Below are 26551 nucleotides of genomic sequence, written 5' to 3' on the forward strand. Positions count from 1 at the left end.
GATAAACATGCCTAATCTTGTTAAAATCTTTTGTCTACCAGAGCAATAAATGGTGCCACTTGGTTTTTCTAGCTGATTGCATACATGTGAAGAACCAAAAGCTTATTTTTAAAGAACTGCAAAATTAAGGGAACTGTGAATGAAAGAACAAAAATTACTGGAGGTAAAAAAAAAAAAAATTCAAAGCAGTGTATTCTTTTTGTTAAATAGACCAACAGCGATTTGTGAACTTATTTTAATGTTCAGAAAGGAACAATGGTCATGAAAAAAGAATCATTTATATGAAATAAAAAAGCTGCCTTCTTTAAAGGCATATATTCTCACTTGATATGTATTTATGCTTATATTTCTATCTAATAATGACTATTGACTCACAACTCAATATGAGTTTTATTAGTTCTTTACTTGATATACTTCAGTGGCAGTGAAATGATCTGGGGAGAAGTCTACTTTAAGTGTGTGTGGGACTTTTATGCACTGAGAATGTTGGATAATATTTAATGTGCACTAAACATCAACTGATAATTCTGTACGAACCACTGTAGTGCAGAATCTCTTATAGCGTGCCACTAGGGAAGAAACAAACATACTCTGAATCAGAATGCCAGCATCTGGAAAATGCAGTGAAGCTTTTTTCCTCTCTGAGTGACTGAGCAGCAGGACATCATTTACACACTGACATGGAGTGCTGAAAGAATGTTAATGGCATTAACACTTTTGTCATCTGTTAACACTTGGGATTTCCTCCTCGCTAGTTATGGAAAAATAATTCACTGAAAGTGTTTTGAGATGTCATTTTTAGGAAAGCCTGGTTTTGGTTTTCAGACAATTTGAAATGCACTGATGCCTTCATTTCTGTGTGAAAATGTACATTAATATCTTAATTTGCTCATATCTAGGGGCTTCTCAAAAATAACCCCAAAGGGGGAAAATTTCTAGGAACTTTTGTATGTGCGCCTACATTTGAAGTAACTATCTTTTGCCTTAATATATTTGAATGTGTTTTCAACTGTAGAGGCATTTTCCAGTACTTTGGGAACTGGAAAAGAGAACTGTTCAATGATTTTTCAAATCCTAGCTCATGTATAATCCGTAAGAACAAATTATATGTGTGCCTTCTCTTGCAATACTTACATAAAGTTTTTGTTCTTGCTATCTAAAAAATGACGTTTGAAAACACTTCCATTGGAAAGGGCAGTACTTGACTAAAAGAGGTAATTTGGAAAAATAATGGTTATTTATCCAGATAAAATACTTTTCCTAAATAGTGTCTAGGGAATGAAGGTCTACCTTACTGAAGTTTGCACATCAATAAGATTTTTTTTTTTTTTTTTTTCTGGACTTCTCAAAGAACCCAGTTCTTATCCCTTCCCTGCTTCCCTTTCTTTCTCTTTTCTCCCCCTTCTTCCCCTCACAGTGAGAAAAACCGTTGTCCAAAAAAGGCAGTAAAAAAGCACTTACTATAGCTTGAAAGTTATGAAGTATTAAGGTACGTGATGAACAGAAAGACCTAGCTTCTAGATGTAGCATGGAGGGTTTTTTTGTAATTATGGTTACATTATGAATGTAATCAGGGTGTTTTGTTACTCTTAGCGTTGAGCATTTGTTTTAAGTGAACCCTTCTGCTTAAAACAAACTCCAAGGAACAGTCAGCAGAAAGCACATGTCTTAAGATGTGCTAGTGCCAGGGAATAAAGTCTTATTTGAGAAGACTTATGAGTGCATTCAGTGGAAGGAAATTAAACAGTAGTGATTTATTCTAGTTTGAGATCAAAATGTCAGCTGCTTTCTCCATATCTTACCCCCCCAAAAATTAATACTTGATTAAATGCTTAGTCAAGCAATGTTTTAAATGTTTTCAACCACCAATTGTGTTAGTCTTTCTTGCTAATATAGAGAAAACAGAACAAATAACACTAAATTTATATTATTGACACTGTTTGTAAATGAGGAACGGCTATGAACAATAGAACTTTAAAATCTGGGTTTTTTTCCCAGTGGGGAAAATGGACTACTTTAAGCTTCACTCAGCTCTGTTGACCTTTGATTTACTTGATTCTTACGAGGATCAGCTGAGGCCATCATATGGTCTATTTTGTTATCACTTGTGAAACAATTATGAACTTGTTGAAACTTTAGGATCGTGCTTAATATCAACAAATTATAATGAGCACCTAGTAGTAGTGCTGGTACTACAGTATTTAATGAGACTTCTCCTATTTGGTATTGATTATTTAAGAATATATAACTTCTGTAGTTGTTTGCATTTAAGTATGAGCGAAATTATTTCTTCAAACATAAACTTGTAATTCGTTTAACTTTCTATTAGTATCATATAAGAAAAACCATGGTTTTTTTTTTAATATTAAAACAGTAAGTGCAAGAAGAAGAGAAAGACTTTGCACTGCCAACACAGTGCAACACAGAAAAGTAACCATTTATTTGCTGTTGAATCTTTGGTTTGTGGAGTTTTCTGTTTAAATTCTATCTTGTGTTTCAATGTCTTTTTACTTACTTGTGGCTTACAAGTTTCAATGCCAAGGAAAGAGAGCAGAAAAGACCTTCTAAGGTCTTGCCTTCCTGGTAAAGAGAGACATCACAGTTGCCTTCTCAATAAGCAAGTATGTGCAATGTATTAGAAATACAGTGATCAACAAATAATTTTCTTCAGCTGAAAGTTCTCTGGTTCCCTTTCCCTTTCTCTCCGAGAAGAATACAGCCAAAAATACTATGTTAGATGAAATGTAAAATCACATGTGCCATGTATGTTGGCTCTTTCTGTGCTGATTTCCTATTTGACTTCTGATTCTTACAAGCCCTTACAGGCCGAGGACAACTGCTGAAGTAAGAATGTGACTGGAATTTTGAAGCTCTGATTCTGTTGGGCTTCCTATCTAATCAATTCCGTTTCATTGTTCTGCTCTAGTCAGATGTGTAAAATAACAGAAAGTGAATTGAGAATGCAATCAGCTAGAGAAAGTTTGGAAGAGAATATAGTAAGAGGCGAATGGAAAGTAGCCAGTGGATAGAAGGATGAAGACTGAGAATCCAGGTTTTGAGATAAGGGGCACAGTGTCAGAATGGCAAGGTTTAGAGATACTCTTACTAGTGGCAGGAAAAGGTCAACGTGACAAAAAGATGCGAACTTTTTCTTTATGCCTACACCCTGAAAGTTACAGGTACGTTTTCCTTCTTTGTAAGCCATTCTTAGTATATGCTCAGGAGTTTTTAAATGGGAAATGCTTTAACCAATAAATGTAAGTCCTATTTGCGGTACGTCTTTTGCTTTACAATTCGTGTTTTACCTAAGGTGGGATTTCTTTTTTTCTTGTGTCTCTTTAGGCTTGTAATTGTATAGATTAATGTATAGGCCTGCTTTTGACTGTAAGCAATTTTTTCTCCTCTTTGATGTTCAAGTTCTCTGGGTTTCTGTTATCCTAGTGCATTCCCAAGTATATAAATTGTTCCTGTTGAAAGGAACTTTTTGAAGCAGAATGTACATGTAAGTAGTAGGAATACTCTTTTCCCCCACTATAGACTTGGGTCAATTTGAATTCATTGTTAATGAGATATTAAAATGCTTTTAAGAACTTCCACCTTCTGCTACATGCTCTGTAGGCTTTTTACTCAAATTCGCATTGTTGATTGCTGTGATGAGCAAAGAAAAAAAATCATGTGGCTGCTGTACACTAAATTTTGCACCCAGGATGTTCTGTACTGAGTTCATGTACGTCTAAGAAAGCTAAATTTGTGACTTGACTATCAGATTTGAGATTTCAGTGAGTAGCTTGGCTGTTTGACAGCTACTGAATGTGTATGCCCCAAATTTGCATTATTTTGTGTTGCCCCAAATGCAAGAAAGAATCACTAAAATGTACTTTTGAAAAGGAAACCAACAGTGTATCATTTTATGAGAAATTACATTTAAAAACCTTTTATCTCTGAGCACTCGCATCATATTTAAATGGGTATGCTAAAGCAACCAAGACACACTTGATTAAACTGATCGTGCTTGTAATTCTTAGAAGTACATCTGAAGGTCTGACGTATTTCATCAGCATAGGCAGAAAATCCCACTTCTGAAAGCACTGTGACAGAAGATAGGAAGAATTCGTACGTACATATAATCTGCTTTTCTTTTCCAAATTAGAAAATTCAGGGCATCAATGAGTAAACAGTGTTTTCTTTTTCCGTTTTTGCGTTGCTAATTGTTCAAGCTCATAGCATCTCAGCATTTTAAATTCTATTGAAGAACTGACCCTGCCAAGTTCAAAATCAGATTACAAGCAATTTGCGCTATGTTTAGTTATGTATATTTAATTGACATTATTAAGCTATGGGGGGGGGGGAAGACTGCTATTTGATGCTGTTGAGCTCGAATGTGCTTAAGTTGTTTACTTAGCCTTCAGAGAGTGTGTCTCCCCGGCATATAAAATGATCTGCTTGCACAGACTAGCTTTTTTTATAGGTACCAGTTTAAAAATTAGATAATTGGCAGGTCAGAAATGGCCAGGACCTATTGCAATTAGAAGGCACAATATCAGAAACGTATTCTGAAGATCTCAGCCCTGAGCAGCACAGCAGCACTCACACAGATACAATCCCAGAAGCTATATTTTTTTATTTTATTTTATTTAGGAGGCCCTGTTGTTCGCTGACAGTCATGATGTAACTGTTGCTATTCAATTTCATTTCCACTGAGAAATGTCAGTATGGCCTTGTGGCATTTACTAATCCTTTCACTTACCTAATTTTTCACCCTGCAAAAAAAAAATTAATCCCCCACTAAAATTGTTTTGAAATATTTGCGTGACTGGTGTTATATTTTGTATGACTAGATTTTTGTCATGAAGGTCAACAGACATCATTGAATTAATCTAAGCTTAAATATGCTGTTTCTGCTGCGTGTAAATATTCTAGACCTGCGACGCATTTTCCCATTGTGTTCTGTAATACGCAGCAGATGGAAGCTGTGGGTCTTTGTACAAAGTTAACTTATATCACACAGTATCACAGTACTGTGTGATATAAGTTATAATATAAAGTTATATGGCTTAAACAAGGCAAGTTATTTTACTGTCCTAATATATTGAGTCTCCTTTTCTGGTCGTGACTGAAGACCGGTTTGGTTTGTTATTTAATACATTAAATGGTGGTGTTGCTGGTAGTTTTCCCAAATCAACTTGTTCCTAGATGAGCCAAAAAATCAATCAATTTGTTATCATACTGTTACAGTCCTTATGGGAGTTCAAGAAGTATTATATTTTACAATTTCAGAATTGTTATACAGGTTTTTATACTAGCCATTTTTAAATGAAACTTTATTTTTATTCATGCTTTGAGCATCCATGGTTATTAAGCTGCAACCCTTGTAGAATTAGAGAGACTTTCCGATTAAAGATGAGTTTAGCCTCGTAGAAAAAAAAAAAAAAACCTGTGGTATCTTCCTGCTTGGTCAAGTCCAGTCTTCCTGCTGAGAGACAGTATAACATCAAGTATATTTTTCTTAAACTGTTCCTTTGACAGAAGAGGGTTGAGGAACGACGGAGGTTTGAGCACAGTTTTAGCCTTCATGTTTATGCCCTCTGCTTTATTTCTTCTGAGTAAATGTGATACTAAGAGTTATGTGAGAAGCAGTGGTGGAAAAAACTGTCAGTCCTTCTTCTGTATTAAACCTGTAAATTTAAACAGCCAGTGTGGAATTACAAGCGCTTCTTGTAGGGTATGTGAAATAGCAGGTTTATCTTGAACCAGAGCAAACATGGTATCGGTTGCAAATCTAAAGCCATCTTCTTTGTTTTACTACCTCTTTCTTAGGTTTAATGAGGCATACTGAAGCTTTCTGGAATAAATATGGGTAGGTTTGTGTGTTGGGATTTTTTTTTTTAATCACACGAAGTATGACATTTTCCTTGAGGTATGCTGAAATTCTGTATTTTCCTCTGTGGTGCATCAAAAGAATTGTTAGTCTGTTTTTAATTACATACCATCAAATAACAGAGATACTGTTGAGATATTTTATGTTAATTGTTTAATTTGATACGGTCCGCGTGTTGCTCAGTGAAATAGAATTTGGAAAACTTTAAATTGATCAAGTCTCATCTGGCAAGATTCCAGATATTTATTTTTGTCCTAATATGAGTTTTTAATGATATTTTGCTGTGCTTTTGCTTCATTCCCTTTTCTTATATTTCTGTATTTTACTATCTTTATGTTCCTTGATGAAAAAGGAATTTTACCAGGCCTGCATAATTGATCATGAGATGTTCCGTTATGAACAAAATATGATATAAGTCAACAGAGAGATATTAGTAAATCATTGTTTCAGTGCTTGACCAGTTATTTGGAAATTGTTGATTTGCTTTGAGACACGATCAGACTGCAGACTGCCTTAAGGGCATAAACAAGGGATGATGATAAGTAGCAATATATTTAGTAGAGCAAGGTATCAGTCACGTTCTTCAGGGACTGGTGTGAAGTCCACTTTTATATAATAGTTTCAGGAAGAGCCTGTAACAAAAGGCAAACAGCATATTAGTTAAACTCTCGGACAGTGAATCAGTAAATAATGCAAACACAAGGGAGAGAAATACCGAAGGGCCTGGGAGAGTTATCATGGATCAGGACCTAATAGTGTAAGAGTAACTCTGGAAAAGTGTTTTGTACTATATTTGAGAAAAACGGTAGTGGGCACATGCATTTATGAGGACATGGTATATAATCTCTCTTACCAGAAAACTATCTTCTCTGTTTTATAAGGTAAAAAACCAAGAAGTAAACACAGTTGGAAATGCAGTATAGCTATGTTCATAGCACCTCATAGATCAGTTATTTTGAATTTTGCTAAGGGTATGTTCTTTATTTGTTGTGTAGAGACAGCATTCTAACTGTGGTGACTTCCATGGTATGTTTATGTGGGTACTATATATCAAAGAAGTTAGGCAAGTTTGCAAATTGTTTTACATGGAGTTGAAACTAGGGCTGTCAGGTTGGCTGGGCTTGAACGGGAGGTGAGCAAAAGGAGAACCACATAGAGCCAAAAACCATGAAAAAAATTGTTAATAACTCATCTTCATGAAAAGTCACGTGAGTTTTCATAAAATATTCAATCTGTGAATTAAATTCAAACTTTGTGCTTAGATGCCCTTGGTTATGTTTTTTAGCAGCTTTTTTGAAGAAGTTTTCTTCCCAGATGGTGAATTTACCCAGTTCACCTGGATTTTCAGCCAGTTGACGCTCATTTTTTTTGTTACCTTAGTGTTGCTCTTTAAAGGGCTCTTCTCTGTCCTGGGTTCAGCCTTCATTCCAATGTATAGAGAAAGAATTAAATCATCCGCAAAATGTCTTTCTGCCAGATTCAACACACAATGCTTTTTAAAGAGCTTTCCACTTCCTTTGTTATCATACATTCTTCCTTTTCTTTTTTTTCCTATTTGATTCATCTTTCTTAAAGAAAACTAAAAATGCCCAGTGTTCCAGGTGATAACTGTAGGATTATATAGGTATAATCATTACTTAGGTGATTTTCAAGTTCAGTCTAAGTAATGTGTCATGTTTTAATGAATAATGATAATTTCTCTTACAGCTACTTGATATCAGTAAAAGAAATTACATCCCCTTGCAAAATGATCCTTTGAATTTAAACTGGTCTGGACTAAGGTACAGTTTTCATAAAGTTAATATTTAAAAATACAGCATCTGTGAAAATTGTAAATGAAAATAGTGTTACACGGAGCAGATTATCAGGGGTTTTTTCCAACAGTATATTTCTACCTTTGCATCTTCATTTCTTGTTAAGAAGGAAAGCCCTGATGTAAGGGGACATAAGATTATATTGATTTCTTTCATACTGGGCTATATTCTAAATCCTGTGAACAGGAATGTGCCTTTAGGTTCCATTATACTATGAATAAAGGAAGAAATTGGAAAATGTTACAAAGGGGGAGGCGTAATGATATGCAACAGGTAGCTGTGTGGCAATTAAGGACTTCAAATAGCCTATTTTTCTAATTTCTATTTATTGAAAAACATATATTCTATAAATTATATAATACAAATTTCTATTGGTTATCTGTTTAAGTCCGGACATTTGACTATAGATTTGTGTTGTTTTTTTTGTTTGTTTAATCCCTGAGATTATGTAATGTACCACATGAGGGAGCTCGGTTCTATTCTGCACCTTGAAGACTGCATCTCGAATTGGGTTTCAAAGCTAGTACCGAATAAGATTGAGAGAGGGTTTTATATGGGAAAGAAGAGAAGTATAAAACCATTGCTTAAATGCATTTTTTTAGAGTATAAATTGGTCAACTAGCAAGTGAATTTTTTGACAGTAATCTACACAGACACACCAAAAACTATACAGAAGGGAAAGCATGCTTGTTTAGGAAATTCTAAAGAATAAAATTCTATGAACAAAAATCTACTTAAATACACGGAAATCTAAGGGCTTTTCTCGATTGTGAATAATTGCCTGAGGGAAACTGTGCTTTCATCCTTAAATTTGTATTAAACTGAGTTGTCCAGATCACTGAAAGATATCTTTGTATAGAATTGTGCACTGTGAGAATGATAATTCATTACAGATCCATTTTCTAATTGCTGTATGCTTATTTTAAAATCTGAAATTAAAGGGAGAGTGGGCTCTATAAAGCCTTGGAGCTGCAGCATTAGCTATCAAAATCAAACTGCCACGAGACATTGCTTTATCAAAAATTTTGGCATTGATGGAACTGCTTTTTGTCCTCTACCCTTCTCCACTCTCCCAAAAGAAAAAGAAATAAAAAGAAACCTTTTGGAGGGGAAGGGTGTCATCAAAAAATTGTACCTGTTTGTTTGTTTTTTAAAGCGATGTCTCTAAGAAAAGGAAGCTTTCATTTGAGATCTTGATTGCCTTGTGATTATGCTCTTTGCTTTTCTGTCTGGCCAGAACTTTTGTTTAAGAAATATCTTTAAGTGTTTGTTACCCGAGAGAGAAATTTGTGGGATTACTTCACTTTCCTGACTTTTTCTTGTTTTCATCCCAGTCATTTGGGGCAAGGAGGCTGCATGCATACAGTGGTGAGTTCCTAGCAAGTAATTGCCCAATAAGTTATGGTTCCATATTTTTGGTATTAGTATCTGGAGAGAAAAGAGGAGGGAAAGGATATGGACAGTTCTGCTCAAATCATATGTGATGTGTGGTTTTAGGTATGCAACTGGGATTCAGAAGTACTATTGAGGTGCAAAACAGACTCTCATTTTTAGAGTGTAGTCTTTTACTCTCGTTTTCTCCTGTGCTTCAACACTTCAACAATTGTTTGCACTAAACAAATCTCAATTTGAATAACTTTATTCTATGCCTTTTTATCAGGTGATGTAAAATCATTCCTTTTCCTCCTTGATTTTGAACGTCTAGGCTCTTGAAACATTATGATTACTATATGATCTGAACTTCTTCAGATTTCTAAAAACAAGCAAATGAAGACTTCTGACACTTGATGCATTAAAGGAAACCTAGAAATATAAGGACTCACTTCTCTCTTCCTTCCCCACACTTTACCAAAAAAATTTATCTAGATGAAGTAACCATCAGATCTCCTGATTGAAGCTTGTTAAAACAGGGTACAACTGACAGCTCAAACATACCTCTCTTAATTAAATCGAGATGAAGTGAGGAAAAACTGCATGATCAAAGAGAAAGTGAACGTGGTTGCAGTTTCTCTGAAAGATTTAGGGCACACAAAGCTGTAATTATTGTGTAAGGCATCTCATTGTGTGTTCCAAAGCTAATGTATTTGTAGGAGTAGCTACCTTACCATGGCTTTGCTGAAATAGGTATCATCAACTGAATTTTTTTTATTGTTGTTAGAAAATTATTTGTCAGTGCTTTGTGTTACTTGAAACAGTCACTTTTAATTAATTTGAATGTAATATGCAAAACAAATTTTGCAGAATCATTTTTTTTTTTGGTACTGGCTGTATTTTAGTTGTTTTCTTTCTTGTTTTTATTCATCTAAACATATTTTTATCTAATTGTTCTCCAGGGAAGTTATTCTAGAAATCCATTACTCTTGCAACATTTTCTGTTTGATACATTCATGACTATCATGTCTTCTGTGTTGCTTTCTAATTAATGCATGAATAGTGATTATAATTAATTGTTTGCCACCTCAAGAAATGAGTTAGATTTGAGTTTGAAAAAGCTGCACAGCTTTGTACTGTTTCAATTTTTTTAAACCAGAATACCACGGATGTGAATTGATTTAAGAACTAGATTTAGTTCTTAAGATTAGAAACTAGAAGTTTCTGTTGTGAAAGGTGCTGGAAAAGCACCTGCATAAAGTATATAGGGAGTGACTGCTTTTCAGATTTCTTAGTATGGGATTCCAGGCAAAAACATGATCCATGACTGTGAAGGATCTGTTCAAAGAACTATGAATTTTGGACAAGTATAGGAAAACAACCTGTAAAGCATTACCAAGCTGGGATAGTAATTTGCAGGATTCTTTACATTCTTCCGTAATTTTAGAAGATTGTTTTTGCCTTTCGTCTGTCCCGTCATCTAGTATCCATTGTTCTAGCATTGCCATCAGCTACTCCCTCTTCATGCCATCGTCGCCTGGAAGTACGTGCTGGAGGCCTAAAAGGTTTAAGAACTGCGAGGGAAGATCATGAAATGCGTAACCAATATGTGCTGGCTCTGAAGTTATACCTATACCTGTATCTGTTTCATTCTTCATCTGGTATAATCTTCTGTTTTCCTTATTTTTAACAGCTCTCACAACTTCAATTTCAGAGCAAATGAAGCTAAATAGTCCCCCTCTTTCATTCCTGAATGGCACTTTGCCATTCTCTTAAAAAGATGTTTTTCACCTGTCAGGCACTGTCAGTAAACTCATTTCCTCTCAGCGTGTTTTTGCAAATGCAGTTTCAAAATTCTGGTGACTTCATCAGTGGAAATAAAGCTTTGTTTTTGTCAGGATGAAAGCTTTGGTTTGCTCTCAGGAGTTCCAGAGCTTTTAGAAATTGTTTTGATCCTGCTGTCATCTGTTAAAAATGGGAATGTGGACTTTGGAGATTACTTCCCTGTTACAATTATTGGGGAAAACCTTTAACTTCCGAGGTCATCAAGTGTCTTTTTCTCTGAATAAGAAGAAAAATTAGTGGGTTTAAGCTAATTTAGGTTAATACCTCGCTCTAATTTTGGAGTTTTAATTTTTTTAAAGTATTTTTATTTAAGATAGACAAGATCTTCCCTTCTCTCTAGCCTGTGGCTTTGTAAGTGCTGCCTTTTATGTGCTCTGTTTGAGGAGCCCAGTGCTCGTACTTACTTGTAAAGTTTTCTTCTTCACGCTGCCACAGGAAATTCCTAAATCGGCATCGTAAGTCTTTGAGCAGCCTTTTCCAATGTAAACCAATTTAAGAAACAGCCTGTGGATCTTTGTTCCTTTGACTGAATATTTTATAAAACAGGCCCTTGTTTATCAGTTTTTGCCTAGAGAGTTCCTATGGGACTTTTAGAGAAATAAGCGCTGGTCTCTGTGCCCTGATTAACAGATGTATAAATACAAAAGGCAGTGTTGAAATTATGTTGACGTAAGCTTTCTCTTGTGCATAGCAAAGTGGTGTATGTAGAATCAATGGAAATGGTCTTTTCATTGTTGAGAAGTTTGAATGCATGTAAATTAGGAACTGATATAATTGCTTAGAGCTAGGAGTACATTGGTGATTTTTCTAGCGGTTGTCAAGATGAAAGTTTTATGGCCATTTAGGGTCAAGTCGGAAAGCCTCATCTTAATTAACATGAACTTAAGCGTGATTGTGCAATTTAAGGAGAAGGAGCTCACAGCTAGCATTTTTATCAGATGGTTGTGATCTTTCCGTGCTTTGTTTTCACGAACACAAGCGCTGAACTGGTGTCTGTACACAGTGAATGCAGTTGTATTAAATAATTGTGATAGTTAATGACTTCTTCGGGTGCTAACATAGTGAAGGCTAGGGAGAGGAATAGACCTCCTTGCTGTGTGATAACTGAGAAGTAACTGTTTTTTTGTGGTTTTTTTCTGGGCTATTCTGTCAGATGCTGAATGATGAGGTAATTTGCTTTGTAATGAGAAAGAAATTCTCATACTGAGCTTTTTATGGCTATTGTATTAGTGAATCTTTAAGCTCTTCAGAAGTACATGATTTTGTGTAAACAAATAAAATGGGGGCACCTTCTATGGGTCTTGGTTTCTTTGGGTTCTAATTTGGGTAGGTGAAGTGTATTGTAATGAAGGTTTCTGCAATATTTTTTTTTTTTTCTATTTTGCAAAGCCTTTCAACGGGAAGAAAAGATTAGGTATGTAATTGTGATTCATAATTATCTGTGTATGCTCCAGAAGTCTTGTCTTCTGTGTAGTCACAGAGATATATTATGTATGTAGTGTGAATGATAAAATTGTTACCATCTGTTTACGTACCGATAGCAGGTGAAAATAAAGCTATCAGTGTAAATGACTTACTTTTATTAAAGCTGAATTTCTGTCTTCATCTAATAAGTTCTGTTTGTGTCTCTCCAGTTCAATTCAAAGATGCTCTATTATGAATGAGCCTGGAGATTAGAAATGAAGAGCACTGGTACATCCTTCATTAAAGATGATGACACTATTGAGTCAAACTTTCTCTTCTAGCTATATAAAACGTACTAGATAGGAAGAGGGGTAATGGCTTCAAACTGGAAGAGGGGACATTTAGATGGCATATGAGGAAGAAATTTTTAACTGTGAGGGTTGTGAGCCGCTGGCCCAGGTTGCCCAGAGAAGCTGTGGAGGCCCCATCCCTGGAGGTGTTCAAGGCCAGGCTGGATGGGGCTTGGAGTGACCTGGGCTGGTGGGAGGTGTCCCTGCCCACAGCAGGGGGGTTGGAATGAGATGGTCTTCAAGGTCCCTTCCAATCCACACCATTCTATGACTCTGTGATATTTTTTTTGTCCTACCTTGGCAGTTTCTTGATCCAGAATCCTGCTCTGAAATGGTATGCAAGAGTTTTGAAATGACAATGCAGTTTGTATGGTTGAAATATTTTTAATAAATTTTCACACTTAGTGGTAGTTGTTTGGAAATCATTACAAAAAATATTTGTGTTTTTGTTGAAGTGTATTTCTTTAATATTAGAAGTAAAGTGTACCGGGGGTGTGGGGGGGAACGTGGTTTGCTCTATGAACAGTATATGGCAATAGACTAGCAAGCAGTCTACTTATGGCTTTAACTTCAGGTGATCATGCCAAGGGTTTACATTATTTTCACGAATGAGTGTGAAGCGTGGGTTTGGTTCTTTTCTGTGAAGTTAGACAACGAGTTGGCTTAAGTGCAGATAGAAGGCTACATCAAACCCAGTGTAGATAAATTATTTGGTCCTTATACTTCCTTTAGCTGAATTGTTAGTGTCTGGTGAAATTCTGATGATGAGAATAATCCATTTTATTGACAACCAAGTTTAAATAATAAAGACCATTTGATTTGTTGAAGCAACAAACTATTCAGCAAGCTAATTTTAAAACTGGATGTTTGTAGTTCATAATAAGGATTCTGACAACTGGTTTGTTCTTAGTTTTTCATGTTTTTCTTCATCAGTTCTCATGATTTAATTTTGGCTTGCTTGCAGTGGGAAAAGCTATATTTGGTTAAAGTACAGTGTGTGGAACTTATTTGTAAATATGGGATTTTGTTAATGGAATGAAATTGCATTATATATCCAGCTTAGAGGGACAGAAATTATTTGACATTATATATATTGAACTTGAAATTATGTATAAACAGAGTAACCAAAGCCTTGTTCAATCACAGAATGGTTGAGGTTGGGCGGGACCTCTGGAGGTCATCTTGACCAACTCCCATACTCAGTCTAGAGCAGACTCGCAGAACTGTGTCCAGATGGCTTTCGAGTATCTCCAAAATTCTGTAACCTCTCTGGACAACCTGTGCCAGTGCTCAGTCACTAGTATAAGCTCAGCTTGGCTGTTACTAAATGCTTGATTCAGACTCAGAAATATAGAAGGCCAGATATGAATTAGGTTGTGAATTTTCATTAAAGTACCTTTAGGTATAAATGCGGACCCCTCTGTGGAAGCAGTGTCTTTTATTGACTGCTGTACTGTAGACTTAATTTCCTTTTGTTGCTCATTTTTTACTGCTGAGAATGTCAAGTGCCACCTATGAGTAAGGTTCATTTGCAAGCAGATCTGGTAATCCACACACTGATATTAGTAAAATGTAACTTTATGATGAGTGGTGTCACAAATGATTTTTTTAATCCCACCGTTGTATGCTTTACCTAATCGTAAAGGCATACAAACAAAAATCAGCTGTTGCGTGATTATTTACAGAATTCTTTCTGCCTAATTAGTTCTCCCCCAACTATGTCATTTTGGGCTCCAACAATTTTACTTTCAAGCTTTTTGAATAGGCAGTTTTTCAGCATGTTTATTAATTTTCCCACAGTGTCTGCAGTAACATGTTATGGATTGAGCTGACTGACAATTAGTTAATGGAAGTAACATTCACTTCTGTTTTTTCAAAATAGAAGAATACACTGTAGAGATAATAGGCTGGTTTTACACTGTTAAAATTTATATACTCTGTTGGATTAATGATGAAGTTGTAATTTTATCAAAACATCATCTGTTGGTATGTTAGTTGTTCCAGATAGGACTGGAATATCTGTCCCGTTGAAGAGTTGTAGTGTTTATGTGTATCTCCGGAATAATAAGGTGGCATTATGATATGCGGCTACATTCCCTCCTGCTTCAAGCACTGCTGACAGTAATTCCATAGTTCAGCTCAGGACAGGAGAGAAACATTCAAACATATAATTCGTCATGGAAATTTTAATAAGCCAGTTTTAATTCAACTGTATTATGTGAGACACAGAACATTCTGATGGAAATTGTCAATTTTCAGAACAGTAAATGAGTACTCAAGAGTTTGGAATAGCTAACAGAATAATAAGTTATTTCAAATTGAGTATTTAGTAAAGCATGAAAGAATACACGTTGACATATATTTTCAGTCTTTCAGTATTTAGGATTACGAAGGCTCAGAGCTTTATCATTGCGCAATGATATAGTTCATAGACATTTTGCACTCCTCAATGCAGACTTATCAATCTGCAACTTAAAGTTACCAAACACGGCACATTTTTCAAAAATGCATTATTTTAAGAAAAAAGTTATTTACGTTGGAAATAGTAAATGATAAATAGGAAATAGTAAATGGTAAAATAGATTACCAGCTTTCCTGTTGTGAAGTATATATTATGATTGACTATCATTTTATCTAAAGCTAGTGTGTCTTATAAAATCTAACGGTAGAAGCAAACAGAAATGCACCTAAAAAGACTGGTATGGACAAATTTAAACAAAATCATATGGAAAATCATAGTGAAGCCATGTTTCTGTTTCTTTAATGATGCTGTGCTGTCTTTTGAGAACAGTTTGTCTGGAATGAATATTAGGATCAATCAGTGTCTATAGTAGAATAAGAAACCTTGATAGATTCAGTAAAATGGAAGTTAACTGAAAAATAAGTAGATCAGATACTTAAATAAATAAAGTTTACTTTGCTTTCCAGGCTCCTAGAAAATCCCAGCTGATTATTTTTTACCTCGTTATTATAGTGCTAATTTATATAACATGCGAAATCCATTGATTCTTTCCCCTTAGGTTGAGTGTATTTATAAATGAGAACATCTTCCATCTCTAGTCCCAGTGGGCCTTTGTTTTCTTTTGTCCTTGTGTTTTTGCTCTCTATTAGGAGTTAATCCATCTGTAGCACAATGCCAGCTGCCTCTTTCTTAAATGAATTTTTTTGTGTCAGCACAAACTTCTGAGAATCAAGCATTACATGAAAAACTCTCCCAATGGAATGCTGCTTTCTCCTGTTTTCAGCTTCCTGTAACCAGTAGCTGGAAGGACGTGTCAACAGAACTTCTATTCAGTCTCTGAAATGCTTTTGGAAAATGTTAAGAAGTTTCTGGCAGGTATCTCCTTTTTGTCTTACATTTTTTTTTCTTCTTCTGGTGGTATCAAAGAATCAACTCTGTGGTCTGTTTTACTGTTTCCAGACCTATGGTCAACATCCCTTAAATTCCATTTTTATAGTGACTATATGCCCTGGAGAGGGGCCTCGTTAGCTGCCGGAACACCAGTGCATTTTTTATAATTATAGTTAAATTACCAATGTTCTTTGTACTGTGGCATATTTATTGTTGATGAATGCTAAGCTGTCAGTGTTGGTTTTCATTTTCTTGGTAAATGCTGACAGTAATAGGTCCTGCCTTTGGGCAAGTAAGTGCTTTGTGTTCAGGTACTTTATTAACTCTATTATTCAAGTTATTGATATATTGATGTAAAAATTCATAGCAGATGTTATGTTAGAAGCGATGACTTTCCCTCCAGCAGATTTGGGGTCTTAAACCTTGATTTTTCTGATCTTCTTTTCTCATCTGTTTACATGGAAGAAACCAGGAGAAGGCATGGAATTACCATGTTAGTGGTCCTAATATGGACATAAAGAATTTAATTCTGCTATTCATGGTAATTAGTGACTCGTTATCTCTGACATAATGTGGTAGCATAGTGTCATGGTAACATTTGTATCCACTGCTTGCTTAATGAAGTGAATTAATTTAGGCATTGCACTGAAATGCCAGGAAACTGTAGCCATGTGGTCATATTTCAAAGTGTAAAAAACTGTTGACATACAGAAAAGACATTTTCGGTCGTTACAGCTGGCTTTATACAGCCGTACTAGTATTTACTTGTATTCTGATAATGACACTACACTTGATTTTCTCACTGCAGAAATCCTTGTCCATCTGGGTATCTAAACATTTTTTTTTTTCCCTTCCTGGTGGTGGCGATTGTCAAGCAAACCACAGAACTGGATAGAAACTTAAATTGGCAGCTGTAACCCAAACACAGGAACAAAATTCTTTTTTTGGGGGGGGGGAGGGGGGAAGAAGGAAAAAAAAAAAAAAAAGTGTGGAAATTCTCCAGCAGCTCTTTTAACAGGAAGAAGACAGGAAAAAATAGAATTAGTAAATAACTGAAATTGGCAACAAAAGTTAATAAAGTAATGAGCATAATGGAAGTTAATGGTCTGCATTTACCTGTATCTTTGTAGTTTAAAAGACATGAAGTTTTCCTTTGCTATTTGTTTGCATTTTAATTTTCTTTAGAGTTCTTTAGTGACGTGGCATACAGAGAATTTTACTGGATTGCATGGTAAAGCATACATTGTTAACTTTTTGGTACCAGTTACTGAACAGTGATTGATTTATTTATTAAACTCCAGATGATGTGTTGAAACCAATGAAATAGGATAGCGCTTTTGGAAGACACCTGTAAATTTGAAACGGCAGTAGCACCCGAAAAATTCAAACTTGACACTTAGCAAGTATCGGGGTAATTTTGTGTAGTTGCCATCTGCAGTAGTACTAAAATGAAAAAAGGAAATGAATCAAAGGGCATAAACTTTCCTTTACCTTGTAACCACTGAAAATAGGTATTTCAAAACTTCACTAAGGATTATAGGTGTAGAGTTGCCTACATGGTGATTAGATGTTGTTCTGTTATTGTTGCACTGGTGTATTTCATAATCTTAGTAAAGCAATAAGTCTCCGTATAGTCAAATTTACAAACTAATTTTTCTTGATTTACGTGGAACTTTGGGAGACGGGTGTGGTACTGAGGATGGAAAAATGTTTCCAAGTGGTTTTATGGGTGTGGGTTTGCTTAATTTTTCAAATACTAGTATTTACAGTAAAGACTTGGCTAGGAATATTCTTATGGATATGAAAGAACCTGAAAAATATGCATAGGTGGAAAACTAAGCTTGTGAGTAAAGTAATTTTTCTTAGTTGAACAAGCGTCTTTATATTTGATAGTTCTGTGATTATTTTTGTGTGTTTTGGTTCACTATAGTAAGAATGAAACTTTGTTTACAGTTTTTAAATGCCCACTGATGAATGCTTCACTCTATATTAATGAAAATTGCTGGAATTAATAATTTCTATTATGCAAAGTTTTGACAGCTTAGGTTTTTCAAGATTTATTTTTTTTTTTTTTTTCCCCTGAATATGGCTTTGCTTCTCTGAAATGACTGTATTGACTAAGTCTTTGCAATGACTTGCAATGACAAAGTAGTACATTTCAAGGTGATGGTTCAAGTTACTAATATTTGGTACGTATGAAGATTGAGCGAAGCATATAGAGTGTGACGGAGAGTAACTTTGTTAATGTGACATGGTATATGACTGGAAACTATTGTCTCTACAGCACTGAGTTGTTTTTTCTTCAAAATTAAGTATGATTAAAATACTTTCTCGCTTTGCTTATCATTCATGTGTCTTACTGTTATTCTTTTGTCTTACAAGCCATGGTGGTTAATGGTGGTTTTTCTTTGCAGTTTGGTACTTATACTGTAATTTCAACATTATTATTTATCTAATATGTTTCTGCAGTTACTTTAAAATATGTTCTAGTTTAAGTAGCAGTATTGGTTTTTTCTTGTTAGTGCTTACTGTTGTTATTTCTCATGTTGAATGTGCAACCTGAATGGAGAATTTGACTCTGGGAGCTTTGTCTCAAGGAATTAATTTAAAATCTGGAATGTTCAAAGGTTTTTTCTGTTTTTTCTTTATTTCAGACTTTTCAGTCATTTTTACTATGTTAATTTGGTTTTATGTTATATTCTATGAGGCTGCTTTTAAAGGAACCACAGATACAATTTGTGTAATTATATGCCTTTATATTTCTTTTTCTTAGTGTTTTTGGGGAGTTGTTCAACACAGTAGTCTGCTGACTCTAAGGCAATTCGCGTTTTTCTAAAATTTTTAGACTGTGCTCAATAATTCACTAAGGTACCATTATTACCTATTTAATGTATTCTTGCCATTAAACTTTCATTTCCTTTTGTACAGTTAAATGTCATTGAAGACTGAACTATACCAAGTCTGTCTTGTATTAAGATGAGTGATTCAGCAGTCCAAGCTTGAAATTCTAACCAAGCAGGTTACACTTCATTTCAATAAACTGCAAATATAGGTATTGCAACGATGTTTGCACTGGTATGAAACTATATAGGTAGATATTACTGTTTCAAAATCTTGGTATTTGTGTATTAAGATCCATCACATTTTGGTTTCTTTTTTTGCCATTCTAAATGACCATTATAAGCTAACAAAGGAATACAGCTTTCCTTTTATGCTACTGAGGTGTTAATGAAGAATAGAGTGTTACTTGGAAAATAAGTTTCTTAGAAAGAAAATTTACATTGTATAAGTTTTCCTCATACATGTAAAAACCAAATTTTAAATTACTATTTGCATACCCTCCCATTAGTTAGAGCAGGAAAAGCCAAGTGAAATATTAGGTTTCTTTCTGGTGGAAGATATTTTCAGCATTGTTACTCTCACACGTAGCCTGTGAAGTGATAGGCTTAAGTACTCGGCAGTATCCAAACACCCTGGAAATGTTATGAATAAACTATCCACCTGAATTTCTCTCTTGATTCTGCAATTTGTTGACTGTTTTCTGAAGAATCGGTTTTGGATTTAGTCTAATCTCAAAAAGAAATGGTTTCTATAATTTATATGTCTCTTCCCCTAATTAGCTTCCAGGTTGTTTGTTATTGTGCAGAGAGATAGAGATCTCAAAGATACTGAGTAATTAGAAATGTGATGCTAGGCAGAGTCTCAAATCGGAGACTAAAGTATGGGGAAAGGTTGAAGCATGAGCTCTGCTCTATTAAGAATCAGAATCCACATGGAAAAGAGTCGCTACAAGTAAAAGCCACAGGGAGCCAGGCTGCATGGTTTTTGTAGTTCAGGGAATAACTTGTGTCTTTTGTTCTTGGGTTTTGATATGTACAGCACAACACTTTCATCAGCTACGATTCAGTATCAGCAGAACTAGTTTAATTGTGTACTAGCTGTTTTCTTTACAGTGATTTGTGACTTTGTGTATATTAAACAACCACAGCAGAAGAAAACAGCGGACTGAAGCTTACTTGCTTTGAGGCAAACTAGTATTTCCCTTAATAGCTTGCACCCTTCCTATATCTGTAAACAAATTCTCTAAAAATATTTTTTTCTCATAGAGGAAATGCCACATTTTTCTGTTTAAAAGGATTATACCAAACTTTCCATGCTGACTGCTGGGATGGAAGGCACTCAGTTTCATTTCTAGATTTCCATACTTCTTAATGGGGAAAAGAGACTTGTGTTGTTGCATGGTGTTTTTCTTACTAGTAACTTTTCAAAGCTGTCTGTCAGTTAACTGGGGCAGGTGGGTGGATATTCCGTTTTTATTAGTACTGTGAAATTGCATAGTTAAGAGGAGAGAGTGCCCCAAATAAGTGTACCTAGTAGAGGAAGCCTGAGGCATGAGCTGAGCTGTGTGGCTAGGCATTAAAGAATCCACAAAGAAGACACATCTATAATAAAAGGCAAAGAAAATTAGAAGTCATACTATATAATTTTGTCACTGGTAGTTATACACAATGCAAATTTTACAGATAAAATATATGTACATAATACAGCGGACATGACATCACTTGAATGGAGTGGGGCATTATCGTCAGAGTCCCACAGCAAACTAATTTTCGGTATGTCTTTTCATAGAACGTATTTTACAAAATCATTTATTAGAAGAAAAATGTCCAAAATATTTGGAAAATTTATGAAGTGAGTAGTATAGTCTATTAATGGCAAATCTTTACCATTGGAAACGGATCATTTAATGGAAAAGTGTGCCACCACCTTACATTGATATGGGCTTGCAGACATGTAGTCATTATTACATAAAAATGTGATATTTGAAAGAAGACAGCACTAGCAAATTTTCCGGTTGTAACCTTTGTTCTGAGTTTTCTTTACTTTGTTTTTACTGTTACTGAATTACATTTGCATCATTTTCCTTAACAAAACCTTACAGCTTTGCTGAGAATGCCCGAGAGCAATATGAAAAATTGTCCAACATGCACAACAACATGACTAAATTGTATGAAAATTTGGGAGAATACTTTACCTTTGATCCCAAAGCAATAAGCATTGAAGAATTCTTTGGCGATCTGAGCAACTTCAGAACTCTGTTTTTGGTGAGTAATGTGTGCAAAACCTTATACATATTCTTATTTTTTTCTTTCTCCTGATTTTATTTCTTTTCTCTCTATTTCTCATGTTGTAGTTAACTTTTTGTTCTGTGGCAGGAAATTGGATTAATGTTTCCAGAATTATTTAGGTTTTGGCCGCTGGTAAATATCATCCTCCAGTTTGTACCTTGCCAACTCAACTGTCAATGTGGTTGAGACATATGGATAATTAGAAAATATTTGTCCTCAACTTGCTTGTTGGTTGATGCACAATAAACAGGTGTGATACTGAAAAATATGTTAAAAACAAGACCTGAATGGACATGTCTACATTCATGTTGTGCAGGAATCTGGCTGATGCCTTAATGATGCTCTGATGCGAAGGCTGAGACTTTTGATGAGCTTACAGAACTCATGAAGCTCACTTAGATGCTTACATTATGATTTTCAGTATCCAGTGTGGTTGATGTCAGGGTATGGCTTTTTTAAGAAGGAATTGAAGAATTTTGTTTTAAGCAGCTAAGTTTTTTTTTTAATGAGTTTAATGTCATCTTTCCTAGTGGCTGTCTGGGAGCCATCATTAGCTGCACTATAGGAAGTGTACAGGGGAAACAGATGCCTAGAATGTCACATTGTGTCTCCAGAGAATATTAATGTCACTTGGAAATACCACTGTTTACCATACAGCTGGAGTTCACTGATCTGTCTATTGCCAGTAGCTGGCTTATTTTATCATGTAATCATAATGACTTTCAGTTTGAGTGTGATGGAGGAATAACTACTTTAAAACATAATTTTCATACCAAGTTTACTTTATTAGAAAGCTCTTAGTAAAATATATTTAACTACTCATTTTAAATTAACTGGCATTATTTCTTTTTTTCCATAAACAAATCGCCAGTTCTTTTATAATTAGTAAGTATGCCAACAAATCTGGGTGAAGACTTGTCAAGAGTAGGCATAGTCGTGAGATATTTCAGCGCATGCTGCTTCATAAATCCAAGGCTTACATTTTCTAGTGTGGATGTCTGAATTTGGAAATCTACTCTATTGTAACTACTTGAAACACACTTTCAGACTAGCAGTGTCCAAATATTGTGAGGAAAGTCTGTCCTCAAGTGTGTATTTAAACTGCTATGAAGGTGATAGGAGCTGGAGGGCAAATGCTTTCTAGAAGGTGTATTAGAACAAAAATACTTCCAATTGCTTGCTTTTATTTTCCTTCCATTTGAGTTCCTAAAGATCTGGCTGATGGCCTGTTGCTCTTCAACAGTTGTAGTTGAATTTTCGGGGAGAATATTTATTAGAGATTCATGTATTTCTTTGGAGTGGTTGAGTAATACCAGGGGTGGGGAAAAAAAGTGATATTTCAAGTTTTTGGTGGGCAAATGTGAGAAATAAAATACAAAGTGCAATAACTCTTCTAATACTAAAGATGGTATATTTTTGTGGCATTTCCAAATGAACCAAAAGCAGAAAAGAAACTACTGTGTGTACGTCACAGCTCCAGGAACACGTGAAATTGTCAATGTTTCAGGTTTAGAATGAGTTTCTGTATGTAACTCTGTAAAAGTGAAGCGTTGAATTCAGGGGTGAGGATGTTACTGAATCATATGTGAAAGATCTTCACAGCAAAAGGCTGTACTTAAGACTTTAAAAAAGGATGGTGATAATAATTCGACCATTGACTTTTCTCAGTGCCGGGAACTTTGGATGGTATGATGTAGTATTAATGATACAAGGTCCTGCACCTGGGGAGGAAGAATGCTAGGCACCAGTACAGGTTAGGGGCGGACCTGCTGGGAAGTAGTTCGGAGGAGAAGGATCTGGGGGTTGTGGTAGACAGTAAATTATCCATGGCCCAGCAATGTGCCCTTGTCGCCAAAAAGGCCAATGGAATCCTGGGCTGCATAGGGAAGAGTGTGGCCAGTAGGTCGAGGGAGGTCATTCTCCCCCTCTACTCTGCACTGGTGAGGCCACAACTGGAATGCTGTGTCCAGTTTTGGGCTCCGCAGTTCAAGAGGGACAGGGAACTGCTGGAGTGAGTCCAGCGAAGATGATTGAGGGCTTGGAGCATCTCCCTTATGAGGAAAGGCTGAGAGAGCTGGGACTCTTTAGCCTGGAGAAGAGAAGGCTGAGGGGAGACCTTATTATGGCGTACAAGTATCTAAAGGGTGGGTTGAAGGAGGATGGAGCCGGGCTCTTGTCAATGGTTCCCAGTGACAGGACGAGGGGCAATGGGCACAAGTTAGAACACAGGAAGTTCCGTTCAAATACATGGAAACACTTCTTTACGGTTCAGGTGACAGAGCACTGGCACAGGCTGCCCAGGGAGGTGGTGGAGTCCCCTTCTCTGGAGATTTTCAAGACCCGCCTGGATGCAGTCCTGAGTAATGTGCTCTGGGCAATCCTGCTTTAGCAGGGGAGTTGGGCTGGATGATCTCTAGAGGTCCCTTCCAACTCTGAAACTCCGTGATTCCGTGAAAACAGCTGTCTAGGATTCACGCATTTACATTTTATGTTAGTGGCTTGCAGAGCTAGGTGGAAGCCTTGTAGTGCAAGCCTATACTGTACAGAAACCTAAGAAGTTGGCTGGAGTTCCTTTTTTTTTTTTTTTTTTTTTTTTTTTTTAAAAGTTTTCGGTGCATCTCTGCCTTTACTGAAGGGATGATTCTTATTTGGCCTGAATTGTCCTAACTTTCCTCCCCCCACCCCACCCAAATATTTGCTAATTTACCTCATTGAAATGGGGTCCTGTTTTAGGAACATTTAGTGAAATACTCTATTCACATAGTTCCCAATCTAGATTGTTCAGGTGGCGTATTTAGTCGCAGAATAATTTTAATTTTAATTGAGAATAAATTTTTCTTCAGCATGAACTCAATTCATTTGTAGTTACAACAAAGCTCCAGATACCCAATTCTCACTGGTTTAGGAAGCTGTCAAAGATTCGAACATTTCTAACTTTATTTTTAAGTACTGAAATAGTTATAGCAATCAGAGTAATGGAGGTATTGAGACTGCTTGTGCAAACTATTGCTAATTATTATTGACGCATAATTCTCTGGTTAGTGCTGTATACACGTTTATGTATCTTATTCCTGCAAATACTTCACTATGGGTATGGAACAGTGGTGTAAATTGTATAAACTCGCTACTTATTTATCCTGAGAAATATTATCTGCTTTTTATTTTCCAGAATCTACATTACTTTGTTTGCTCTTTATGTGAGCGCACAAATACCTGTGTACTTTGAGTACTGTCTAGGACTCAGAAGCAGACAGCAGACTTCTTGCCTTGGTTTTGTTGTTATTGTTATTACTGTTATTTAGTAGGAGGAGAAGAGGCTGTTGTGAAAGTGTTTGGCACAGTTAAAACACCCTCTGTAGTTGAATCCCTTTCTTCTGCTGGATTTGATCTTGAGCAAGTAGGTTTTGTGTATTTCCAGCAGGTTGTAACTCCTCGGCTTTTTTCAAACTTAATCCATCTGTTTGTATTCATTTATGTGCTAAATCAGTTTTAATTGACTTTCCTTCTTTTTAAACTTTTGATATAAGGAGTAGCTATGGACAAACAAAGAATGAGGCCGCCTTCTGGTAGGCACTATGTAGTTGTGAACTAGTGGTCACTTGTTACTGAGGACCACAATAACTTCACGTGTACATTCTTAGAATCCTTGGTATGAGATTATGTTCTGCTAACGTCTCACCTAAACTCTTCATTTTGTGATGTAAATACGCTCAACAAATTAATGTGTTACAAAACATTAATATCTCTTTACCTAGTTGACATGAAGTACCTTCTGTGTTAAGGGGAAATCATTATAGATACAAACTCCTGTTACTTCTAGCAAAAGTCACAATCCACCAGATGTTTGAGAGCCTGGGGGCCTTTCTGCTTTTGGAGTTTCTACAAACCTGTGTATGGTCAGTTCTTAGGATATCCATATGATACTTACGTTTTACCTAACAATGACAAACTGCAAAAAAATGCTTTTCTAGGTTGGAAAACTAATCTGAAGACTAAGTCTCTGAAAATTTAGTTTGTCAAGAGAGAACTGTCAAGTCTGTATTCTGGTTTGGAATATTAAACTCGTATTCCAAATAGAATAGATAAGCCACAAGTAGTCTTTCTGAGTTTCCGGAAAAGTGGGGCTAATTTCTTGCATTGCTTTGTAATTTTAGGAAGTGCACAATATAATCTGCTAGGTTACTGTTCTAATGCTACATGTTTGTCTCGGTAGTTAACAATACCCATCTGATGTTATGGTCTTTAAAAGCTTTATCTGTTCTTTTATTTTCTAAGCCTCTTAAAAGTTGTTAAATAAGGAAATGAACTTGGACCACATGTATGATGCATGCTAATTTAAATAGTAATGCTTCTATAGGAAAAAACAGTGAAATCTGAGGCGTACATAGCTTAAGGAGACCCTCTTTTACTTAGCATCACTTGTGCTTCAGTCCACTCACTTGTTCAGATATATACAGTAGTAGTAGTTGTAATTGTAATTAGGTCTTTTGAGAATTTCTTGACTTATTTTATCCACTAGAGCAGAACCTTGTAGACTTTAGTGGCATAAAGATTCCTGTTTAAGGATTTATTTTTTTCCAGACAGTTGAGGAAGGCCTAGGGCAAGCATTAAAAGTTCACAGTACAGTAGTTTTTTTCTATAAGGAAAAAATTACTAAAAAGAATTGAGATTTTCTGCTTGTGAGAAGGTTTCTGAAAAAGACACTGAAACTCATTTTATCTGTGGAAATTACTTTAAAAAAAAAAAAAAGTCATAACTACTGATAAGAATTCAGAAACAATCAGAAGAGACTGAGGATATACAGCATCTCTAAATATTCCCTAGAGCATGCATATTTATTAAGTTTGTCCAGTTCAGACTATTGTAGTGCCTGCATGCTTTTTCTAAGTGGTCCCATTAACTATTTTAGTATTTTGGTAAATGGCTGAAGTATAATAATATAATATCGATGACTTGTTTCTTTCTCCTTGTCATTCTCCTATGTTGTGGCTAATGCCTGTCTACTGTGATAAAGCTTGTTTCTTCTGCTACTAGTAATTTTAAATTAGAAGTTCAGAAGTTGCTGCTTCATTTTTTTTGCTAATGCTTCCGATGTGAACATTTTGATAACAAGACCCGGAGTACCTCAGCCTCTTTGATGTTGGGTTCCATGCTCCATTCAGCAGCAGGCCTACATTTTCCTTAATCATAATCGTTTCAGTTGGAAGAGACCTTTAAGATCATCAAGTCCAACTGTTACCCTAGCACTGCCAATTTACCACTAAACCATGTCCCTCAGCACCATGCCTACCTGTCTCTTAAATATCTCCAGGGATAACAACTCAGCCACTTCCCTGTGCAGCCTGTTCCAATGCTTGACAGCCTTTTTGGTGAAGAAAACTTCCTTTGTCTGTCATTGTAGCTATAA

The 26551-nt window shown here is 35.7% G+C and overlaps 1 protein-coding gene across 1 annotated transcript in view; it reads left to right on the forward strand.

The window, feature by feature from the left end:
- Positions 1-26551, forward strand: part of DIAPH2 (diaphanous related formin 2) — a 260049-nt gene that overhangs the window by 127794 nt on the left and 105704 nt on the right. Inside the window, exon 25 of the mRNA XM_082488260.1 lies at positions 20954-21119. Within this exon, the coding sequence (XP_082344386.1) occupies positions 20954-21119 (166 nt within the window). The remainder of the gene's footprint in view (positions 1-20953; positions 21120-26551) is intronic.

This window comes from Vanellus vanellus (assembly GCF_965231255.1).
Source record: "Vanellus vanellus genome assembly, chromosome: 10".
Classification (NCBI taxonomy): domain Eukaryota; kingdom Metazoa; phylum Chordata; class Aves; order Charadriiformes; family Charadriidae; genus Vanellus; species Vanellus vanellus.